The sequence below is a fragment of the Drosophila tropicalis genome, unplaced genomic scaffold (genome assembly GCF_018151085.1).
Source record: "Drosophila tropicalis isolate 14030-0801.00 unplaced genomic scaffold, ASM1815108v1 contig_696, whole genome shotgun sequence".
In the NCBI taxonomy this organism is placed as follows: Eukaryota; Metazoa; Arthropoda; class Insecta; order Diptera; family Drosophilidae; genus Drosophila; species Drosophila tropicalis.
This window is the reverse complement of record NW_027173178.1, coordinates 125,286-145,087: the sequence shown is the minus strand read 5'-3', so window position 1 is coordinate 145,087 and position 19,802 is coordinate 125,286. Positions and strand designations below refer to the sequence as shown.

At 41.0% G+C, this 19,802-nt stretch overlaps 1 protein-coding gene and 1 long non-coding RNA gene across 2 annotated transcripts; both read right to left on the bottom strand.

The window, feature by feature from the left end:
* Positions 1-1,359: 1,359 nt before the first annotated feature.
* On the bottom strand, positions 1,360-5,646 carry LOC137579525 (uncharacterized). The gene is made up of 7 exons (XM_068293308.1): positions 5,136-5,646; positions 4,675-4,919; positions 4,265-4,549; positions 3,864-4,211; positions 2,360-3,443; positions 1,819-2,199; positions 1,360-1,727 (listed from the first exon to the last, which is right to left on the bottom strand). Exons 1-7 carry the CDS (start codon positions 5,644-5,646, stop codon positions 1,360-1,362), a joined length of 3,222 nt encoding a protein of 1,073 aa, XP_068149409.1.
* Positions 5,647-18,478: 12,832 nt separating this feature from the next.
* Positions 18,479-19,507, bottom strand: LOC137579535 (uncharacterized). The gene is made up of 3 exons (XR_011032832.1): positions 19,396-19,507; positions 18,658-18,827; positions 18,479-18,541 (listed from the first exon to the last, which is right to left on the bottom strand). It is a non-coding gene; the product is annotated as an uncharacterized lncRNA (long non-coding RNA).
* Positions 19,508-19,802: the final 295 nt, after the last annotated feature.

The following is a 19,802-nucleotide window of genomic DNA, read 5'->3' as shown; positions in this document are numbered from 1 at the left end:
CCTTTCCACCCACTCGCCTAGCTGTTTCCTCATTTCCTCTATTGTGCCGGTCATCTCGATCGCGATCCTTTGACCTGTCTGTACCAGATCCTCCTTCTTCATGTGGTAAATCCATCGTTTTCCCATTTTTATCTTTTTTTGTTTTTGATTAATAAACTGTAGTTTTTTTTCTAAATTTCACCAGTATAGCACGTTGGGCGCCACTTGTAACGATCCTTTCTCGTCTCTTGGGATATTTCCAATATCTCTTGGGCTAGGTTCGGCACAACAAATTTTTTTGTGCCCTGGTGAAGTTAGAACTCGCTTGTTAGTTTAATGGTTTTAAATCACACTTTTATTTACAATATTTTGAACTCGGCTGGGTATGACAAATTTCTCTTGGAAAGTCCCGACTTGGACAATGCTGATCGTGGTTTGGATCCTTCGCTGCTCGCTACAGTCCTTCTCTTGTTCCTTGGTCTCCGCTGGTAATTATTTCAAACTTGTGATATCGATGCGTTGGGTTGTATTTCCCTCTTCAGAATAGGTCTGGAAAACGTTGATCTGCCTTAGGATTAGGATCTATACATTATTTCACGTTTCCTGACGTATCCTGATTGTTGAGTTTGGCGCTAAGGTTCGATGTTTTAGCGGGCCCACAAGAAACACTTCACCTTTCACGGGATACTTCATTTATTTCTTCCACGTTTTTTCTTATGCTAATGGTAGGCTAAGTGGGTGTGTGTATGGTGAGCGAGCGAGTCGGTAGTTGAGCCGCTATAAATTAATCGCCCTTACTCGCGGTGGTAACCAAACTGTTCTGTCCTCCGCTTAGTAACAAGCATAGAACCTAAAGCTTAAGTATAAGTATGAAAATGAAAGAGAATGAGTAATATGGGTTAACCCATTGGTGGCTGCGTCGGGTCTGCTGGGCAGTCAGTGGTTTTCGGCGGCAACATTCCCCCCTCCCCGTAAAGCTACTCTCTTCATGGGGTTGCTTTGCTCCATTACAGCCGACGTCTAATACAGCTACTTTAGCCACGGGCCGTTGAAGAGTCCCATTGGCGGCAGAGTCTCGTCCAATATTACAACGACGTCTCCAGCTGCTATTGGTGGTCTCATCGTAAACCATTTTCCTCGCCTGGCTAAATCTGGAACGTATTCGCGTACCCATCGTCGCCAGAATTGATCGGCGAATTCTTGAACAGCTTGCCACATGTGCTGTACGGTGTGTGTGGTTTTGAAGACTGGTTTATAGCCGCTTGCTGATCCTAGTAGTTAGGGGTGATAGCCTCGTCGTCTTTGCTGTCCAGAGAGACAAAAGTAAGGGGTCTGGAGTTTAGGATAAATTCCACTTCCCATAGTGCACTTTGTAGGCCCTCACTGGTGAATTTTCTCGCTGGGCAGATTGCGTAGAGTACAGTCTTGACGGAACGAACAAGTCGCTCCCATGCTCCCCCCCATATGAGGAGCGGCTGGTGGATTAAATTTCCATTTGATGTCATCGAACGCCGGTTGCACGGCGTTGAAGTTGATCGTCTGCGCTTTGTCACAGATAATCTTTTCGGCAGCTTTGAAGTTAGTGCCATTGTCGCTGTAAATTTCTCTTGGGGTCCCGCGCCGATTGATGAAGTTTCGGATGCACATTATGCACGATGCAGTGTCCAGAGAGCACGCCAGTTCTATATGCATCGCCCGTATGGTTAGGCAGGTGAAAATAACTCCCCATCTTTTTTCGCTTCGCCGTCCTACAGCGACCAAGAAGGGCCCGAAGTAGTCGATACCGACGTAAGTGAAGGGACGTTGGTAGGCAGCCAGAATTTGTTTTTAAAGGTTTACCTCTCGTTAAGTTGCGAGTTTCTGGGTTGAATTCAGGTGACTGCGCATGCCGCAGTAGGAGTGTGCGTGCCTGCTGAATCATCTCGTACACACCTCTGTAGGTGGCGATGCCTTTTTTTTGTTTTGCTTTCAGTTTCTCAATATAGAGAATAAAACGCGCTAAAGCTCGATATAGCCTGCGCCAGTCGGAAAAATATTCCGCGTTAAGTTTTAGCTCCATCGGCGCATTGTCGATGAAGAGTATGTTGTGCCTGACTTCAGCATTGTTTGGTTGCCCCAAATCATCGCATTTTGGGCACTCGTGTTGATCCTGCAGCAAATAGTCTGGACCGTGTAGCCAAGTTTCATGTTTATTGGCGTTGTGTGTTTTAGTAGCAAGATCTGCAGGGTTAAGGTTGGTTGGAACCCAGTTCCATTGGCTAACGTTTGTGAATTCCAGTATTTCGTGGATCCATACGAAGCCATTTGAGAACAGTCTTTGAGTCGGACCAATAACAACTTGAATTAATTGATAAACTTGGATTGCGTTGGATTCGGTTACTCAGCTTTGCTCCGATCACTGCGGCCTGCAGTTCCATCCTTGGTATAGATAGTGGACTCAACGGTGCCACTTTCGCCTTGGAGGCCACGAAGCTGAGGTAGGTTCTTTTCCCCTGGCGTATCCGAAGGTAGCAGACTGCTGCGTATGCCAATTCGCTGGCGTCAACGAACGTGTGTAACTGGACATCATGGACTTGATCGCTGCTGTCGAAGTAACATCTCGGGATGGTCAATCCGGCGATTGTTGTAAGGATCCGTTTCCATCGTATCCATTTGGGTAACAATGCGTCGGGCAAACCAGTGTCCCAGCCAATGCCGCTTCTCCAGACTTCTTGCAGTAGGATTTTGAGCTCTATTGTAAAGCATGAGATGAAGCCGAGTGGGTCGTACATTGACATAAGTACTTGCAAGAGCTCGCGTTTGGTTGGTGTTTTGTCGCTGTCCAAAACGTTGCGCTTCAACCTGGCGAACTTGCAGATGAATGTGAATACGTCGGAGTTCGGCACCCAGTATAAGCCGAGTACCTTTTCCGTGGCGGTAATTTCGACAGCTTCGGGGAGCAGCGAATCGCTCTTTAGTATTCGAAGGACCTCCTTTGAGTTCGAAGACCAATTGCGTATGTGGAAACCACCTGCTGCATGGATATCTCTGACTTGAGTTGCGATGTTTCCGACTTCCACATAGTCGTCGCCACTGTATATAAAATCATCCACGTAGTGGTAGTCCTTCACGGCTTGTGCTGCTTGAGGGTACTGTTGGCAGAATCGATCTGCATTTTTGTCGCGAATAAAGTGTGCAATGCAGGGTGCGCAATTGATTCCGAAAGTAAGCGCTTCCATAACGTTAGGCTCTTGCCTCTCGGATTTGCTGTCGAACCACAGAAACCTTTGCGCATGGGTGTCTGCTGGTTTCACTCGGATCTGGTGGAACATCTCGGCAATATCGCCACAGATCGCCACTCGTCCCACTCGGAATGAGAGCAAGAGGTCAAACAGGGAGTTGAGGAGATCTGGGCCACTCCAGATGTAGTCATTCAGGGCCTTGCCGCCAGATTGGGCGGCTGCGTCCCATACAAGCCGGACCTTCTCTGGTTAATTTGGATTTTTAGTTATGAAGGTTGGTAGATACCATGCCCGTCTGTTTGGTGCAGCTATTTCCTCCGGCGTCAGCATGCGAGCATAGCCCTTTTCGACGAGGTTCTCGATTTGCTTGGTGATTTGCTCCTTCAACTGTGGTGGTCGGGAAAATTGCTTTTGTAGGCATTTAAGCCGTTTTAGTGCGTTTGCGTAGCTATCAGGTAATGAAACTTCAGGGTCTTTCCACATTAGGCCGACCTCGTACCTGTCATTCTTAAGGGAGGTAGTAGATTCAAGTCTGGTTAAAGCTTGAGTTTCTTCTGGTGATGATAGCGGTTTTGCTGTGGTAGCGTCTAATGAGAACGCTTGTTTGATGATCTCATGTAGCTTAGCGTCTGCGTCCCTGCATCCACACATGTGAACGCTCACATTAGCTCTAGTGGCCCTTGATCGCGTGGAACTTTGTAGTGCCCATCCCAGTCGCGTCTTTGACGCTATTGGTTGGTGCCATGCCCCCTCTTTGATTTTAAGGGGTACGGCGAGGTTCCACTTATTTGTGCCGATTAGGATGCTTGGGCGTGCGTTGATGTATGATGCTATCGGTAGTCCCGCTAGGTGGGGGAATTCTTTGGCGAGAGCCCTTATGTCGATAGACTGTACAGGTAGATCCAGGGTATCTACACTGTGAACCTCTTCCAAGTAGAATTGATTGCCATTATGTGGATTGGCAACCGTAAGCGTGACACGTTCCGATGCATTTTCTTCGCGTGTTGTATCCTTTTTAGGCACAGTGGATCTGGAACGCCTTTTAAGCCGAGCTGCTTAAAGACCTTGTTGTCGATACGCGTTAGTGCCGATCCCTCATCTAGAAATGCAAAAGTGTTAGTGACTTTCGTTTTATTGATGATTTGTATTGGAATGACACGGAAATATGTTGAGCCAGACTCTCTGGATCGCTGGGTGTGCTTGCCCTCCGGCGTATGCACGTTGGTGACCATAGCTGGCCTGATTGGGCTGCTGGATTTCGCAGCCTCTGGTATTGGCTGCATCTCGTGGATCAATGGGTGATGTTTGCTTCGGCAGCCTCGTATGCCGCAAACCTTCTCACGTTGGCACTTTTGGTGATGACGGTTTAGGCATTGTTTGTCAGAGCTTGTGATTTTTCAGAAAAGAAATCTTTTGTTGATGTGGCGTGGCTTTGAACGATGGGCAGCTGTGTATGCCCAGGTTCGTTACATACGACGCACGTAATTTCCTTGACCTGCTCTTCAGGTGCCTCTGTGTGATGATTTAGGCTTCCGCTCTTCTTATGGTAAAGCGGTGATGTTACCTGGCTTGCTGCTTCAGCTATGTCGTAGATCCATTTGCTAAAAGATTCCATTGATGGTATCTTAGTGTCTTTGGGAAACATTGCCCACTGCAGCTTCAGTTGTGTGGGGAGTTTCTCTAGTAGCTCTTGTACGAGCAGTGGGTTGTGCATGTAGCCTGTGAGTCCACATGCTTCCATCGTTGAGTAGATGTTTCGTACACACAGTGCGTATTCGATAAGTGGTTCAAGCTTATCTTTTATTGCGGGTAGTTGCCACGTTTTTTCCAGTAAGTTGTGCAAAATATGCTCTGGCCGACCGAAACACATACGTAATGTTTGTATGATTTCAGGGACCATTGCGGATAAAAGGAGTTTGGATTGAACTAACTCACGTGCTTTTCCCTTTAGGCTAGCTTGCAGCCGCATAAGATTTTCTGCATTCGTATACCCAGCGATTTCCGTACTTGTCTGAAAACTACTGTAGAATAGAGGCCAGTTCTGAGGATTGCCATCAAATGTTGGAAGCTCTTTCGGTATCGCTTGACGGGCTGCAAGTTGTGCCGCGCTTGGCATTGCTGTGTTTAGGCCTACGTCCATTCGCACTTTATTTTCTGGATAGTACGATGCAGCCCTGTTTTGAGTATTCGTAAAATTCCAGGGTGCCATCGGCGTAGCACTTAGGTGCGGTTGTTCGCGTGTCGTAGCACGCGTGTTGTTTGAGGTTAGGAACGGCAGCTGCGGTGCCTCGTGATCGTAATGCCACGTGTCACGCACAGCTGAGTGTGTGACCATCGCTTTTTGTTTGGCAGAAGTAAAAATAGGAACAGCTGTCCTAGCTGTGTCCTGGAATATTTTTGGAGGGCATAGTCCAAAGTCCCGATCCGGTTCTTGTAGCGGCCCCATTGGTTTTGCTGGTGACGAAGTAGCCTGAGGTTCGCCTGCTCGTGTGGTATTTCCGAGGTTCTGCAATGCGTTGCTCAATATGGTTGTGATGTCTTCCGTTGACACGTTGACGCAGTCGCAGTTCCAGCTGTTCTCAGATTTCTCGTCTATTCTAGTCTATTACTCTCGTCTATTGCGCAGTCGAAATGATACCAGGAACCGCATCGATTGCATTGCACCATGCGGTCACTGTCTTCCTGCATGCATTTCTTGCAATGATATATTCCACTTGATAAGTCTTTTGTTGCCATGGTTTACCAATAAGTTTATACTTTTAAGCGACGTTGATTAGTTACGTGACCTATGTAGGTCGTAAACGGTTGACCGTTGAGGTTATGTATGTATCACAATTTAGTGATTGGTTATGCAATCATCGAGGTTAACCTCTATATGATTTACTTGTAGAACCGTGGGTTGAACCGTCGAGTTGAGTTAAATAATTAACTTTTTCGGTTTCTTTAGTGGTTTAACACTGTTAGATTAATATAAAGAATTAATCTGTAGAATTAACTTATGGAATTAATTCATGGCCTATAATTTATAGAATTAATTATAGAATTAATTCCTGGCATAATTTATAGAATTAATTCTATAATTAATTATAGAATTAATTCCTGGCATAATTTATAGAATTGTTGAGTTTGGCACTAAGGTTCGCGTGATACTTCATTTATTTCTTCCACGTGTTTTCTAATGCTAATGGTAGGCTAAGTGGGTGTGTGTATGGTGAGCGAGCGAGTCGGTAGTTGAGCCGCTATAAATTAATCGCCCTTACTCGCGGTTGTAACCAAACTGTTCTGTCCGCCGCTTAGTAACAAGCATAGAACCTAACATGTAAGCTTAAAGCGCACGATGCAACGGTTAATTTCCCAGCACGTAGGCTGGCGCTTAAGTATAAGTATGAAAATGAAAGAGAATGAGTGATATGGGTTAACCCATTGGTGGCTGCGTCGGGTCTGCTGGGCAGTCAGTGGATTTCGGCGGCAACACTGATCTTCCAGGGATATTATATTCACCTCGATGCCTTCAGCTGTATTTGTAAGATGGTCTTTGTGTGCTCGTTGCCTCTAGGACAAATCCCGTGGCCGCTTACCATGAAATAGGATTTTTCCCAGCAATTGGTATTCGTCAGGATGTATAGATCCTGGAATTTCGGCAGCAGGATATATCCTCGTGCCTTCCAATGCACTGTGAATCGTCCTTGAGCCGTTTGACTTATCTTATTGTCTTGCCTGGGCACGGTGTTCTAGTCCTTTTCTAAGGACTTGTTGGTTATAGGATAAATTGAGAGTTTACTCATAAGGCCATCTCAATTATTCTATTTTTCTTGATCCTTTTTACTCGCTTTTGTTTCACTAGTATGAGCTTTTAATATTACTCGTAAGGCATTAAAACTCCCTTGGTGGATCACGACTTGATGACTTCATGATTTCCTTGATGGGAGTTGCCTTTATATAGGCCGCTCCGAAGGCCTCAGGACTTGACTGGTGTAGTACCGCTATACAGCTGGTACTTTTCCATCGGCCCTCTGCTTTCATCCACACATTTCTTGTTGCTATGCGTGGTGAAAGTCCCCCAAATCCTTGGCGCATATGTGTCCACTTTCTATGTGGCTGCGCGCCCACTCGTCTCCTTGTCCTTGTCTTTCTCGCTTATCCCGTTGACTTTCGCTGCTTTTCCTTTTCTTTTTGGCGGCGCTGCCGTCGCCCGTCGCTCCCCTCAATCCACTCGTCATACCCATCTTCGCCCAAATTCTTCCCGCATTATAACTATGCATACATATATTTGTTGTATTTAACTTCATCTATTATTTAATGATAATTAGACTGATTAATCTAATATATAATGGTAATTGATTTTATATATATCGCAATCCGACGCGCATATTGTATCTATTGGATAGAGGGCTTCCCCATTGCTCATCCCTCCCCCTTCGGCTTGCATATTCCCCCACAAATCCACAAGCCATTATTGATTCTCGCATCCATACTTTCCCCCTACTCCCCGATTCACCAGCATAGCCCTCACTTGGTTTCGTTTCTTTGATTTTTTTTTTTTTTTGATTTTTTTATTAAATAGACGCTCTCGTCCGTTGCCTGTCCACCTTCCTACTTTATCTTCTGCTTCAAAAAACTAATAACGTCTAGTCATTGCATTCATTATCAAAATGTAAGAGGACTTCTTACCAAGCTCTCGAACCTGTTCTGTGATAGCCAAACCTTTTCGGCTGACATATTAGCTTTCTCTGAAACTTGGCTTGACTCCTGTTTTAGATAATGAAATTCTTTCTAATAACTTTATTTCTTATAGGCTTGGTCGTGTTGGTCAACGTGGCGGTGGAGTACTCATTGCTGTCAACCAGAATCTGTCTTCAAGTGTGGTGCCGATTGATCTCCCCTTAGGTGTTGAGTTTATTTGCGTCGAAGTTGCATGTTCTAACTTTAGCCTATATATCTCTTGTTCATATATTCCTCCAGCTTCTGATATCATGATCTACGTGCACCATGCTGATGCTTTACGAACTATTTTTGGTCGTCTTAAAGATCGTGATGTTCTTATAGTTTTAGGTGATTTTAACTTGCCTAATATTTCTTGGCTTGTTGATGATAATCTATCTTTCTTAATTCCTTCATCTCAACATGTTTTTCTTAATAGCCTACTTGAATGTCCACTATATCAGTTAAATTCTTTCCTTAACTGTTCTAAAAGAATCCTTGATCTTGTTTTTGTCTCTGATCCCACTGTTAGTGCTGTATCGCAAACACAGCCACTAGTGAAACCTGAAGATCCTTATCATCCTACCATTGAAGTTACTATTTCTTACAATTCCGTTACTAATTTATTTAAAAACATCTCAAATTCTCGTCGTAGATGTTTTCGTAAAACAAATTTCAATCTTCCTAACAGCCTTATTTTCTCTTTTGATTGGTCGTTTCTATTTGAGTGCTGCGATATAAATTGTGCAGTGAAGTTTTTCTATTCTGCTCTTAATTCTCTAATTGATAAATGCGTTCCTTATGTGAATGTCTCTACCGTCTCCAGCTCGCCAGTCTGGTTCACACGTAGGCTCTCTAATCTTCGTAACATTAAATCGAGATATTTTAAAAGATTTAAAAAAACTGGTTCGCGACTTGACTATGCAAATTATTGCATAGCCAAATCTCAATTTTGTCTTTTAAATACTCAGTGCTACAACAATTATCTCGTTCGCTGTAAGGCTGAATTTTATAAGAACCCCAAAAGATTTTACAACTTTGTCAATTCCAAAAGACGCTCTAATGTACTACCTTCAGACTTAACGACCAGTCTGCTAATAATGATTTAGATATTGCAGATCTGTTTGCTAAATTTTTTCAGTCGACATATTCTACTACTGTTTCGGATCCCACACCCTATCCCTTTTCAATCCCACATTGAAATTGTATGTTTTTTCCCAGTATTACTGAAGACTGTACTCTCTCTAGCTTGTCATCTATGAAGTCTTCCTTCGTTCCCGGGCCTGATAATATACCTAGTTGCATCCTTAAAATGTGTTCGATTTCCCTATCTAAGCCTTTAGCTCGGTTATTCTTTATATCGAGTGAGACTTGTAACTTTCTTGATATTTGGAATTAGTCTTTTATTATTCCGCTTTTTAAAAAGGGTAGCAAATCGGATGTTTCTAACTACCGTGGCATTGCCAAACTTTTCTTTTTCTCCTTGTCAGCATGGCTTCATGAAAGGTCGTTCGTCGCTTACCAACCTTTTAGAATTGACTTTCCTTGTACACCATGGCTTCCGTAAAAAGTGTCAAACTGATGTTATTTATACTGACTTCAGTAAGGATTTTGATACGGTTGATCATTCTTTGCTTCTCGCGAAACTTAACATCATGGGTTTTTCACCAAAATTATTGGGTTGGTTAAAGTCGTATCTTATTGGCAGAACCCAAAAGGTGTCTTTTCGTTCCTCGATATCTAAAACTGTTTGAGTTACGTCAGGTGTACCCCAAGACAGTCATCTGGGCCCACTATTATTCAAGATTTGTTATTCCTATAATGATCCTTCTTTCCAACAGTACTTGCAATCAGATCTCGATGCGTTCTGTAAGTCATAAAAGAACACTTAGAGGCACTTAAGGTGTAATTTATTAACGTGGCACCAGAACAGACTTAATAGAGATTAAGTCTGTTCTGTTAGATTGTGTTCCATCATTCAAAGACTTAGGCGTTATGTTTGACCCTAAACTTTCATTTAATGTTTATATTTCTTCAATTGTCAACAGAGCAAGCAGCCTTCTCGGCTTCATTAAACGTTGGGCCAAAGAATTTGATGATCCCTATGTAACAAAGGTTTTATACACTTCGTTAGTTCGCCCTACTCTAGAATATTGCTCGCCAGTGTGGAACCCGCAATATGATGTTCACCAGCGTAGTATTGAATCGGTACAGAAGCAATTCCTTAAGTTTGCGCTACGCGGTCTAAATTGGGACCCGGGTCTTCGCCTACCTTCTTATTCTGACAGACTTCTTCTTATTAATCTTCACTTTATAACCGTAGGCTTGTTTTTGGCATTCTCTTTCTCCATAAACTAGTCAACGGCGAAGTCATTTCTACCAATTTACTAGATACGCTGTATTTTTGTGTTCCCTCACGTCGGACCAGAAACTTTTTTCCTATTCACCTTAGTAGATGTCTGACTAACTACTCTCTTCACGAACCTTTTCGTGTTCTTTGCCAATCTTTTAACAACCTTTCTCACCTTATCTCTCCTCATCTTTCTGTCACTTCTCTTCGCGCTATACTTTTTAATCATCTACAGCGAAACCAATGAAAATATTCTGGACTTGGATTGGCTGCAACTCATCCCTGGCCACATTGGCTGTGAATCGGGGCATAGCTGGCACCTTGTGTAAATAAAACACCTCCACCGGGTCGGGGATGTTTAGTTGTATATAAAGCTAAGCTACCTTCTTCATTTAATTATTATCTGTCTTTAGCTTAAGCTTTTTCGTCGACTGCTGTGTTAGTTGACGTAAATAAATAAATAAATAAATAAATAAATAAATAAATAAATAAATACTTTTTCGTATATTCCACCACAGTCCGACTTGGCACTATACATTCACAATATGGAAGCTATTCAACTTATTTCCTCATATCTCTCTAAAAAAGGCATGCTCGTTGAATAGGGATTCCCGGAGAGAAGGAAAAATGCCCAATCTTCATTCGTTGAATTCAAAATATGAACTGATTTTATTAACAAACGTATGTGTATATAAAAGAATTCTTAGACTCTAGGAGGCGACAATTGTTCTTAAAGATATCTTATTCTAATGACCCACGTTTTTAGGGGGTTGAAAATAGTTTATATTTCATGCTCAGCGTCGGTTACTTGATACCGCGGCGCTGTTACAATCTTATGTGTTTTCCACAGAGTGTGGATGCATGTTTTGTTTGGTTTTTGAGCCATACTTGAAATATGAATTTGTATCAGCTATTTTTGTTTTTGGAATTAAGCAATAATTGTCATAGGAATCTTTATGACTTATTTTTCTTGTATGTTTTGTATATTTCTTTGTTCAATCTGATTTGGTGAAGCCATTTCAGATGAACACGATGTTTATTCTTAAAAACTCGTTGTTTTGGGCGATTTTAATTTACCTGAGATTGCCTGGACCCTTTCATATGATTCTTCAGTACTGTTGCCCTCCTCGTCACATTTTTTCATAGACGGTCTGCTTGAGTTGTCCTTAAAACAAATAAATCATGTCCGGAATATTCGTGACAGATCACTAGATCTAGATCACTAGATTTGTGTTGGATTCTTCCAACTGCGATGTTTCCAGTACTGAACCCTTTGTTATCCCTGAAGACAACTTTCATCCAACTCTGGATGTAACCATTGACCTCCCTTTTAGGGTTATCTCACAATATAATAACTCGATGCCTCCAACCCGATGTTTTCGCAAGACAAACTTTACTAAACTTAAAAAACTTTTGTTAACTACTGATTGGTCATACCTGTATACTTGCATGGATATGGACTCCGCCATTTCTGGCTTCTATACAACTCTTGAGTTGTTCTTGGATGTTTGTGCCCGAATTACCATCGGGAGCTAGATGGTTTGAATGAGAGTGTGTGAGATGTGTATAAATTTAATTTTTGCGAAAGTAACTCAAACGTCTGTTCAATTCAAATGTTAAAACAGAAATGAAGTTTATTATGACTTCTAGGAACAAGAAAGAGTCGATGCCACGTCTTCTTTCCTGGGTCCCGTTCCCAAATTTAGTGACCAGGGTGTTGGGATGGTAACTGGTGATGGTAATGGGGTGTCATGGTGGATGCCGCTGATTTTCCTTGTGTGACTTGGGCATGTTTATCGGTCCGTCGTTGTCCACTTGTGATTCCAACGCAACACAAAAGGATCTAATGATATGCTGAAAAGTTAATTTTCCGAGTTGTTTTGGTAGCATTTTATGTTACAAATTTCATTTTTATGCTGTATCTTGCTTACAATGCGTTTGGGTACAATGAATGTACATATGTCAAAAGCAATGGTTATACTAATTATTATTTTGTTGTTCGCCTTAGGTTTATGGATTTTTTGTAAGCGTGCGGTGATAAGTGTGTTACCATTGTCTCGTAAGACTTTATGTTTAGAAAATCTTGGCGTTAACTTATTTCTATGGTTTTCTTTGCGTTCTTGAGTTATAAGTGGTGTAACTAACACGACATTCTTTTAAATATATATAAGATTAACAAACGCACTTTTTATTTTGTTGTTCCGCTACTTAGTTTTTGAGTTGTGTCTATTCTTTGCTACCACCCGCGCTCTCAATTTACAGTTCACATTTTGTTTTTGTTTGTGTGGTGTTGGTGCTGTCTATTCTTTTGTTTTCTCTTTTGATCGCGGCCGTTAAGTTCGCGCTTGTGACAAGTTTTTGTTGTTGTGTGTTTGAATACAAAAAAATATTCTCTTTTTTTTTGTCTCTTTTTCATTTGCAAATTGCAGTTAGTGTGTTACCATTATCTCGTAAGACTTTATGTTTAGAAAATCTTGGCGTTAACTTATTTCTATGGTTTTCTTTGCGAAATATGCTATCATTATTTGATAAGTGGGCTGCGGATTTCCGAGCTTCATTAAGTTTATCAAGTTTGCTCTTAGTATTTTTATGTAAAAACTCTTTTACCTCTTGGTATAATTTTGATTAAAAACAATTATTGTCGTATTTAATTGTTTGTTCAAATATATGTGTGCGACCAGTGAAAAGTTCAAAAGGTGTGTATTTTGTATGTGAGATTTAAATTAATAAACCAGAATTAATTTGAACCGAAGTTCTCGCGCGTTTTATTGCATTGCGCACTCACCAGTCCCCTGGAGAAATTGGCACCCGCAAACCACTTGTGTTTTATTTGGATCCTTCAGCCTCTCCACGCACATTGGTCCTTCGAGCCGGATTTATGTCACAAGATGTCCCGACACACACGAGAATGGTTCGGGTTGAAAAAAGTACAATATCGCAAGATAAGCGCAAGGCAAAAAGAACGGGTGTTCGGATTAGATGCTCGTACTGGATTAATATGGCGATGCCCATCAGAAAATCGAGTCACTCCTCCTGGTGTGACCGTAGACGCAGAGGAGCAAAAAAACGCTCCTCCTCCGGTGGCGTGAACATACCGCCCCCTTGCAACATGTTGCAATTGCCACCCTGGACATATGTAGGATGGGGAACGGTAGCGTCCTGGAGCGCCTAGATCCCACAGGAGCCGGAGACGACCCATCCGAACACTGTGCTCTATGCTGTGGGAATACCGCTATGACCATATAAAATGAGTCTACGATACGATTAGCGATTTTTACATCATCGGCATACATAAGAACTCTGGAATTTAAAAGAACGGTGGGGAGATCATTAATAATAATGGTAAATAACAATGGGCCAAGGTGACTGCCCTGTGGGACTCCTGATTCAACACAAATGATCTTAGAAAGAGAAGACCTAAAAAAGAACCCTCTGCCTCATATTGCTTAGATATTGTGAAATCCAAGCAAGCAGAGCATCCGGAAAGCCAACTAAATTCAGCTTATGTAATAGTAAGGCATGGTTTACCGAATCGAAAGCCTTACTGAAATCCGTATATATAACATCAGTTTGCTTTTGTTTCTTAAAACCTTGGATTACAAAATATGTAAACTGTAAAAGGTTAGTTGTGGTAGACCTATTGTTGACAAACCCATGCTGGTATGGCGAAAAAATAGATTTACATAAATGCTGTATTTGAGACGTCATAATTTTCTCAAACAGTTTAGGTATCGCTGACAATTTAGAAATTCCTCTGTACTTAGTGACGTCAGATTTATTGCCACATTTGTGAAGTGGTAAAACAAACCAATCCTTCCATATAGTTGGAAACTCGGACAGTGTAACGGACAACTCAAAAAGCTTAAGTAAAGGCGAGCACAATGACTTCGCACAGAACCTCAGGACACAAGCGGGAATACCGTCTGGGCCCGGTGAGTATACCGGCTTAATCATCATGAGTTCCTTAGCTACCGAACTTTGCGTTTTAATAGGATTAAGAATACAGTTGGATTTCGTTATAGTATATGAATATATCTGACTAGAGTTGTACTTAGTTGATATGTACGTAGTCGAGAAGTTAGCAAATAAATTAGAAATAGATTGATCAGAAGAGTCCGAATCATTATTAAAAACTGCAAACGATTGAAGGGAGATAGAATTTCGCTTTGAGTTAACGAAACTATAGAACTCTTTAGGATTTTCGGAGAATTGCAACTTGCAACGTTGTAAGTAATTATTACAGCATTTAGAATTAGAAACAATAAAATTCGATTTAGCAACCAAGTAACGAGACAGATCCGATAATAGACCCGTGACTTTATATTTTTGGAAATACCTAGACTTAAGATTCTTCAGTTTTGACAGCCCCCGCGTAAACCATGGTGATTTTTGCGTCACCACAGGAGACACTAGGGGTACACAGTCATTAAAGATCAAGTCAACAGTGGTATAAAATAAAGAAATGGCGGAATTCATATCCGTACAAGTGTATAAATTAGTCCAATCGGTATTAAGAAAGGCATTGTTTAGTGCGACAAAGTCAGTCTTCCGAAAACATCTTGTGCGTACCGTAGGATCACACTCGGAGATGGGCTCGCGGTTGGGAAACTCAATAGATAACTCTAAAGTTGGATGATAACTATCCTCTGGTAACACCATTGGACTAGTTCTAGATACTTCACAAAAGCTAGGATCAGAAGTAAAAATCAGATCCAGAAATCTGCCAGACGTATTAGAAATCGAATTCAGCTGGGCCAACGAAAGCTCAAGCAGACCATCAATAAAATCATGACACCCAGAGGGCAGCAACGTTTTGCTACCATTAACTGTTAACCAAGTCATAGTGGGCAGGTTAAAGTCCCCAAGGACAATTAATAAGTCTCTGTCAGAAAGTAGTTCAAGTATAAATTTAATAGAATCTAAGTGTAGTAAATATGTTGGCCATTCCGATTGGGGCGGAATGTAAGAACAGGTAACAAAAATGGAAAAACGAGTAAAAGATACCTTAACGCATATAAATTCGATAGTACTTGAGACAGGTATTGTTATCAGACCCGATGATAGGGCGGAATCTACAGCAATAAGAACTCCACCACCCCTACGATCACTACGATCACGTCTAAAAATATTGAATTTAGAGGGTAGAACTGTGGCGTCAAAAACGTCAGGTTTTAACCAAGTCTCAGTAAAAGCAATTAGGTCAAAATCAAAAGCCAGACTATCTATAAAGAGTTTAGTAAGTTTAGTATTAAGGCCTCTGACGTTCTGATAACCGACAGAGAAGGAAGTTGTTAGTTTTTTGATAGAGTAGAAGAAGGAATAGATAAGGAAGGAGTGGGAATAGATGAGGAAGAAAGAGGAATAGATGGTGAAGGAATCCTTGTTTGGCCCCGTGTCTTCCTTTTTCTGGATGTAAACTCCTTCACAATTAAGCTTTTCGGCCAGAAGCTAGAACTGCAGATACAGTCAAAGAACTCAATTGGAACACTGATTTTAAAAGATGAAATTTCCCTAGAATATGAAAATTTGAACTTTTCTATTGATATATTGGAGACATTCAGTTTAGCCCGAATGTGGGCCATGACATCATCCGATGTAGCATCAGGGAGAAGTCTCGAAACAAAAATGTGTTTTTTAGGTGGCACTCCCATTAATGGTTTCGGCATTGCAGGTATTGCATCAGCTACCGCATTTATTGTAGCATCAGTTGCAACAAGTGGCACTCCGGCACTACTATCACTAGAATCCCTATCGGCATAATCCATCGGTGTAGATTCTTGCCCAGACAAAACGGACACTACAGACATCGTCTGCGGAATTAGAGTTGGCATTGGTTGAGAGGGGGTCGGAACCGATATCGATGTGGAGACCGGCAAACACAAGGACAAATCAGAAGTCTGTTCTCCTGCCTTCTTACGCTTTCGAGACTCAGTCAGTAGCGTTAAACTACTAAACTGTGACTCGACAGCTTTAAACTCTTGCGAGAGTTTAAGAAAATTGGCGGACAGACTCATCAGGTTATCCTTTGTTTGCCGCATGAAAAGTTACATTTCATCTTCCACGATACGGCATGACTCACATCCCCATTTGAGACCCTTTTTTAGATCTAAAAGATCCTTTACCCTGCATGTAAAGCCGGCGCACTTAACATGTACTGTAGTTTTACACAACCAACAGTAAATAAAACTATTCAGGGGTGAGGCGGGCTGCAAACAATTTTTAACCGAACAGACAGGCATTATGAGTTAATTGGATGAATTAGTAACCAAACAAATAAAAATGAGATATGTATTGGTATTAAAATATATAACTCACTCTGAGGTCCAGAAATAATAAGAAAGCGAAATATTGAGGGTGCACAAGGGTTAAAAGAATAAGAGAGCACTATAGAGTCTAAATTACAGACACACAACAGACTGCAGTATGAGCGCAAATAACGGCGACGAGTGAAATGAAAACGAAAAAAAGTTAAAGAGCGCGAGCGCGGGAGCTAGAAATCACAAAAACAAAAACACTGCAACAAGAACTCACAGAAATTGCAAGACAACTACAAATGAGCGGTGCTTGTGATTTACAAGAAAGAAAAAAAAGGTGGGAAAGAAAGAAAGAAAAGAAAAAAAAAAAAAAACCAACAAAGGTATTAACAGAATTAAGGTTGTTAAAAATTATTAACACATACACACAAAAACGCAAACGAGTGATATGGTGCAAGTTAGATTTAATATTATAATTATAATTTTCGATCGCGATGCCAAAACAAAATAAAAAAATTATAAAATCAGTTAAAATGCGGGACCTTAAAAAAAAAACACGTCCGTCTTCCACGAGAGCGTTGATGTATGTTTCGGTACCAAGCGTCCCCCGCACCCGACTTTCGGGCTTGCTTGGCCCTCACTTTTGCTCGCTTTTGTTCGCATTATTTCGGCTGCTCGCGATCTAACTGCTTTCAGTTTTGCATGCGTGACGTAGGCAGTCGCGGTCGCACACGCATAGTTGGTGTCTGCAGGAGTGCCTCAGGGCTACGCGGACGATGTCGAAGTCGTAGTAGTGGGCAAGAAACTGAAGGATGTAGAGTCAACGTCAAATACAGCCATTGCATCCATCACGACCTGGCTGCGCTCGGTGGGCCTAGTACTAGCGGCGCACAAGACAGAAGCGTTGGTAATCAGCAGCCGGAAGTTAGTGGAAACGGCCACCGTTACAATCGACGGTATCGAGGTGAAATCGGCTAGAGCAATTCGCTACCTAGGAGTGTGGCTCGACAAAAGATTGTGTTTCCGATAACACCTAGCAGCGGTAAAGCGGAAGGCAGCGGAATCGGGTAGAGGCCCAAACAGGAACGGAGAATGTTGCTGATGAGCGTGGTTAAATCACAAATATTGTACGCAGCCCCCTAATTTCCTTTTCTTTTTCTTTTTTTTTTTTTTTTTTTTTTTTTTTGAATTTTTTTTTTTTTTTTTTTTTTTTTTTTTTATTTTTTTTTTATAAAAATTTTTTTGGTTCAAAAAAGCCCACCAGAAGGGGCATTGGGAAAATTTTAGAAAAAAAAAAAAAAAAAATTTTTATTTTAATTTAGGGGAGGGAACAACCAAAAAGGGGGTGGGGGTTTTTTGTTGGGTGGGAAGAAGGGGGGGGGTTTTAATTTTTAACATTTAAATAAGGGGGGGGGGGGGCCCTTATTTTTTTTTTGTTTGTTTTTTGGAGGAGGTTTTTTTAATTTTTTTTTTTTTCTTTTTCTAAAAAAACAAAAAAGGGGGGGGTTTTTTTTTTTTTTTTTTTTTTTTTTTTTTTTTTTTTTTTTTTTTTTTTTTTTTTTTTTTTTTTTTTTAATAATTAATTTTAAAAAATTCTCTTTTTTTTTATTTTTCTTTTTTTTTTTTTTTTTTTTTTTCCCCCGGAAAGTGAGCGGTGAGGAGTGAGGAGGGTTTTTTGATCCTCGGCATCTACGGTCACACCAGGAGGAGTGACTTGTTTTTTCCAATGGGCACCGCCATTATTCTGAATCGAGCTTTTCACCCGAACACCCGTTCTTTTGCATTTTACGATTTGTCAATTTTTTCAACCCGAACCATTTTCGTGTGTGTCGGGCTCTCTGTGAATATTTAATAAAGCATAAGTTTATTTAACCGAAGTTTTCGCGCGTTTTTAATTCACCACTCGCTCACCATACCCAGAAGAAATTGGCACCCGCCAACTACTTGTATTTATTTGGATCCTTCCGCCCCTCCACGAACATTGGTCCTTCGAGCCGGATATCCTTCCGCTCCTCCAGCTTGCATCGGCGGAATTCCTGATAAGTACAAAATTTCATTATTCATTTCATTTCCATACTACTAAAAGTGTGAGGTTTTCCCGCTTCTCCATAGCGACCTACACACTTTTACATATTGTATGTACATACCTGACCTGTTCCAAGGTTACATGGTAGTTCCTAATCCTTAGCGTGATTGTCCAACGTTCTCGTTTTACATTCCACGATTATCCATTTTTTATTTATGTTTTTTCCTCGCACTTGTCCAAATCCACCTCTTTTTTTTACATATGCATTCACATGTACATGTATGTAATTTCCACAGCTGTTTGCCAAATCCGCGTAAAAGTTTAAAAAACAAAAAAAAAAATTATTAAAGTGTTATAAAAAATAGGGAAAAATAATAATCAAAGTGTTCACCGCGTTTTCTTATGTGTTGGAATAATTATTTTTAATGCCAAACTTATTTCCGCACGCGCGTATCTACGTACATACATACATCGTCACCTGTTGATGTACGCGCATATGTACATATCCATATACATATAATCCCTTCGCACATTTACCACGACACAAAAGGCAAAAAAAAAATATTCTTTTTAAAATAGCACTTAACGTATGCATCGCGATTTCTTGCGCGTTCGAATTAGGTGCGAAATTAATTTCCTCACGCGCGTCTTTGGATACCGGTGCACTTGCTTACATATGTACATACATACATATATGCTTACATAGTCATACATTGCACATACATATGTACATATCCACAACACATAATACATTTCGGTGTCGCGCATTGATGTAACACAACCCCACATCCAATTAAATTACAATTACTTACGTTTTTTTTGTTGTTGTGAACAACGCGTGTGCATACATATCTATATACTCACCTGTGTACTTATGCATGTACGTACATACATAGATCAAAGCATCTGTCCATATGCATTGATCGGTTGTTTTGTTTGCGCACAACACTCGCGGTGTGTAAAAGCGTTCTTTTGTTCTTGGTTTTTCCGCACAACCACAAAAAATTATTAACATAATTAAACAACAAAATCAAAAACCAAATATATAAACAGCGGCCGACAGCTGTTTTCGGAGTAGTGGTGACACGTGAGTCGAGTCGTGATATCGATAGGCGGCTCAAGCGCGCCAAATTCAAATCACATTATTTCCGATTCTCCTTTTTCGCCTAATTATATATCCGCCCATATTTATAAAATAATACATATATATTTTTTCCAGCACTATCGTGCCCACATTTATATATCCGTCCATATTTATAAATTATTTATAT

Bases quoted from the DNA above. Each gene is read 5' to 3' on its own strand.
- LOC137579525 (XM_068293308.1), bottom strand. From the start codon at position 5,646: ATGGGGCCGCTACAAGAACCGGATCGGGACTTTGGACTATGCCCTCCA. The intron at 4,920-5,135 runs GTGAGTTAGTTC...GTGGACTCACAG, and splicing joins TAGCCTAAAGGGAAAAGCAC to GCTACATGCACAACCCACTG. The intron at 3,444-3,863 runs GTGAGCGTTCAC...AATTAACCAGAG, and splicing joins CAAGGGCCACTAGAGCTAAT to AAGGTCCGGCTTGTATGGGA.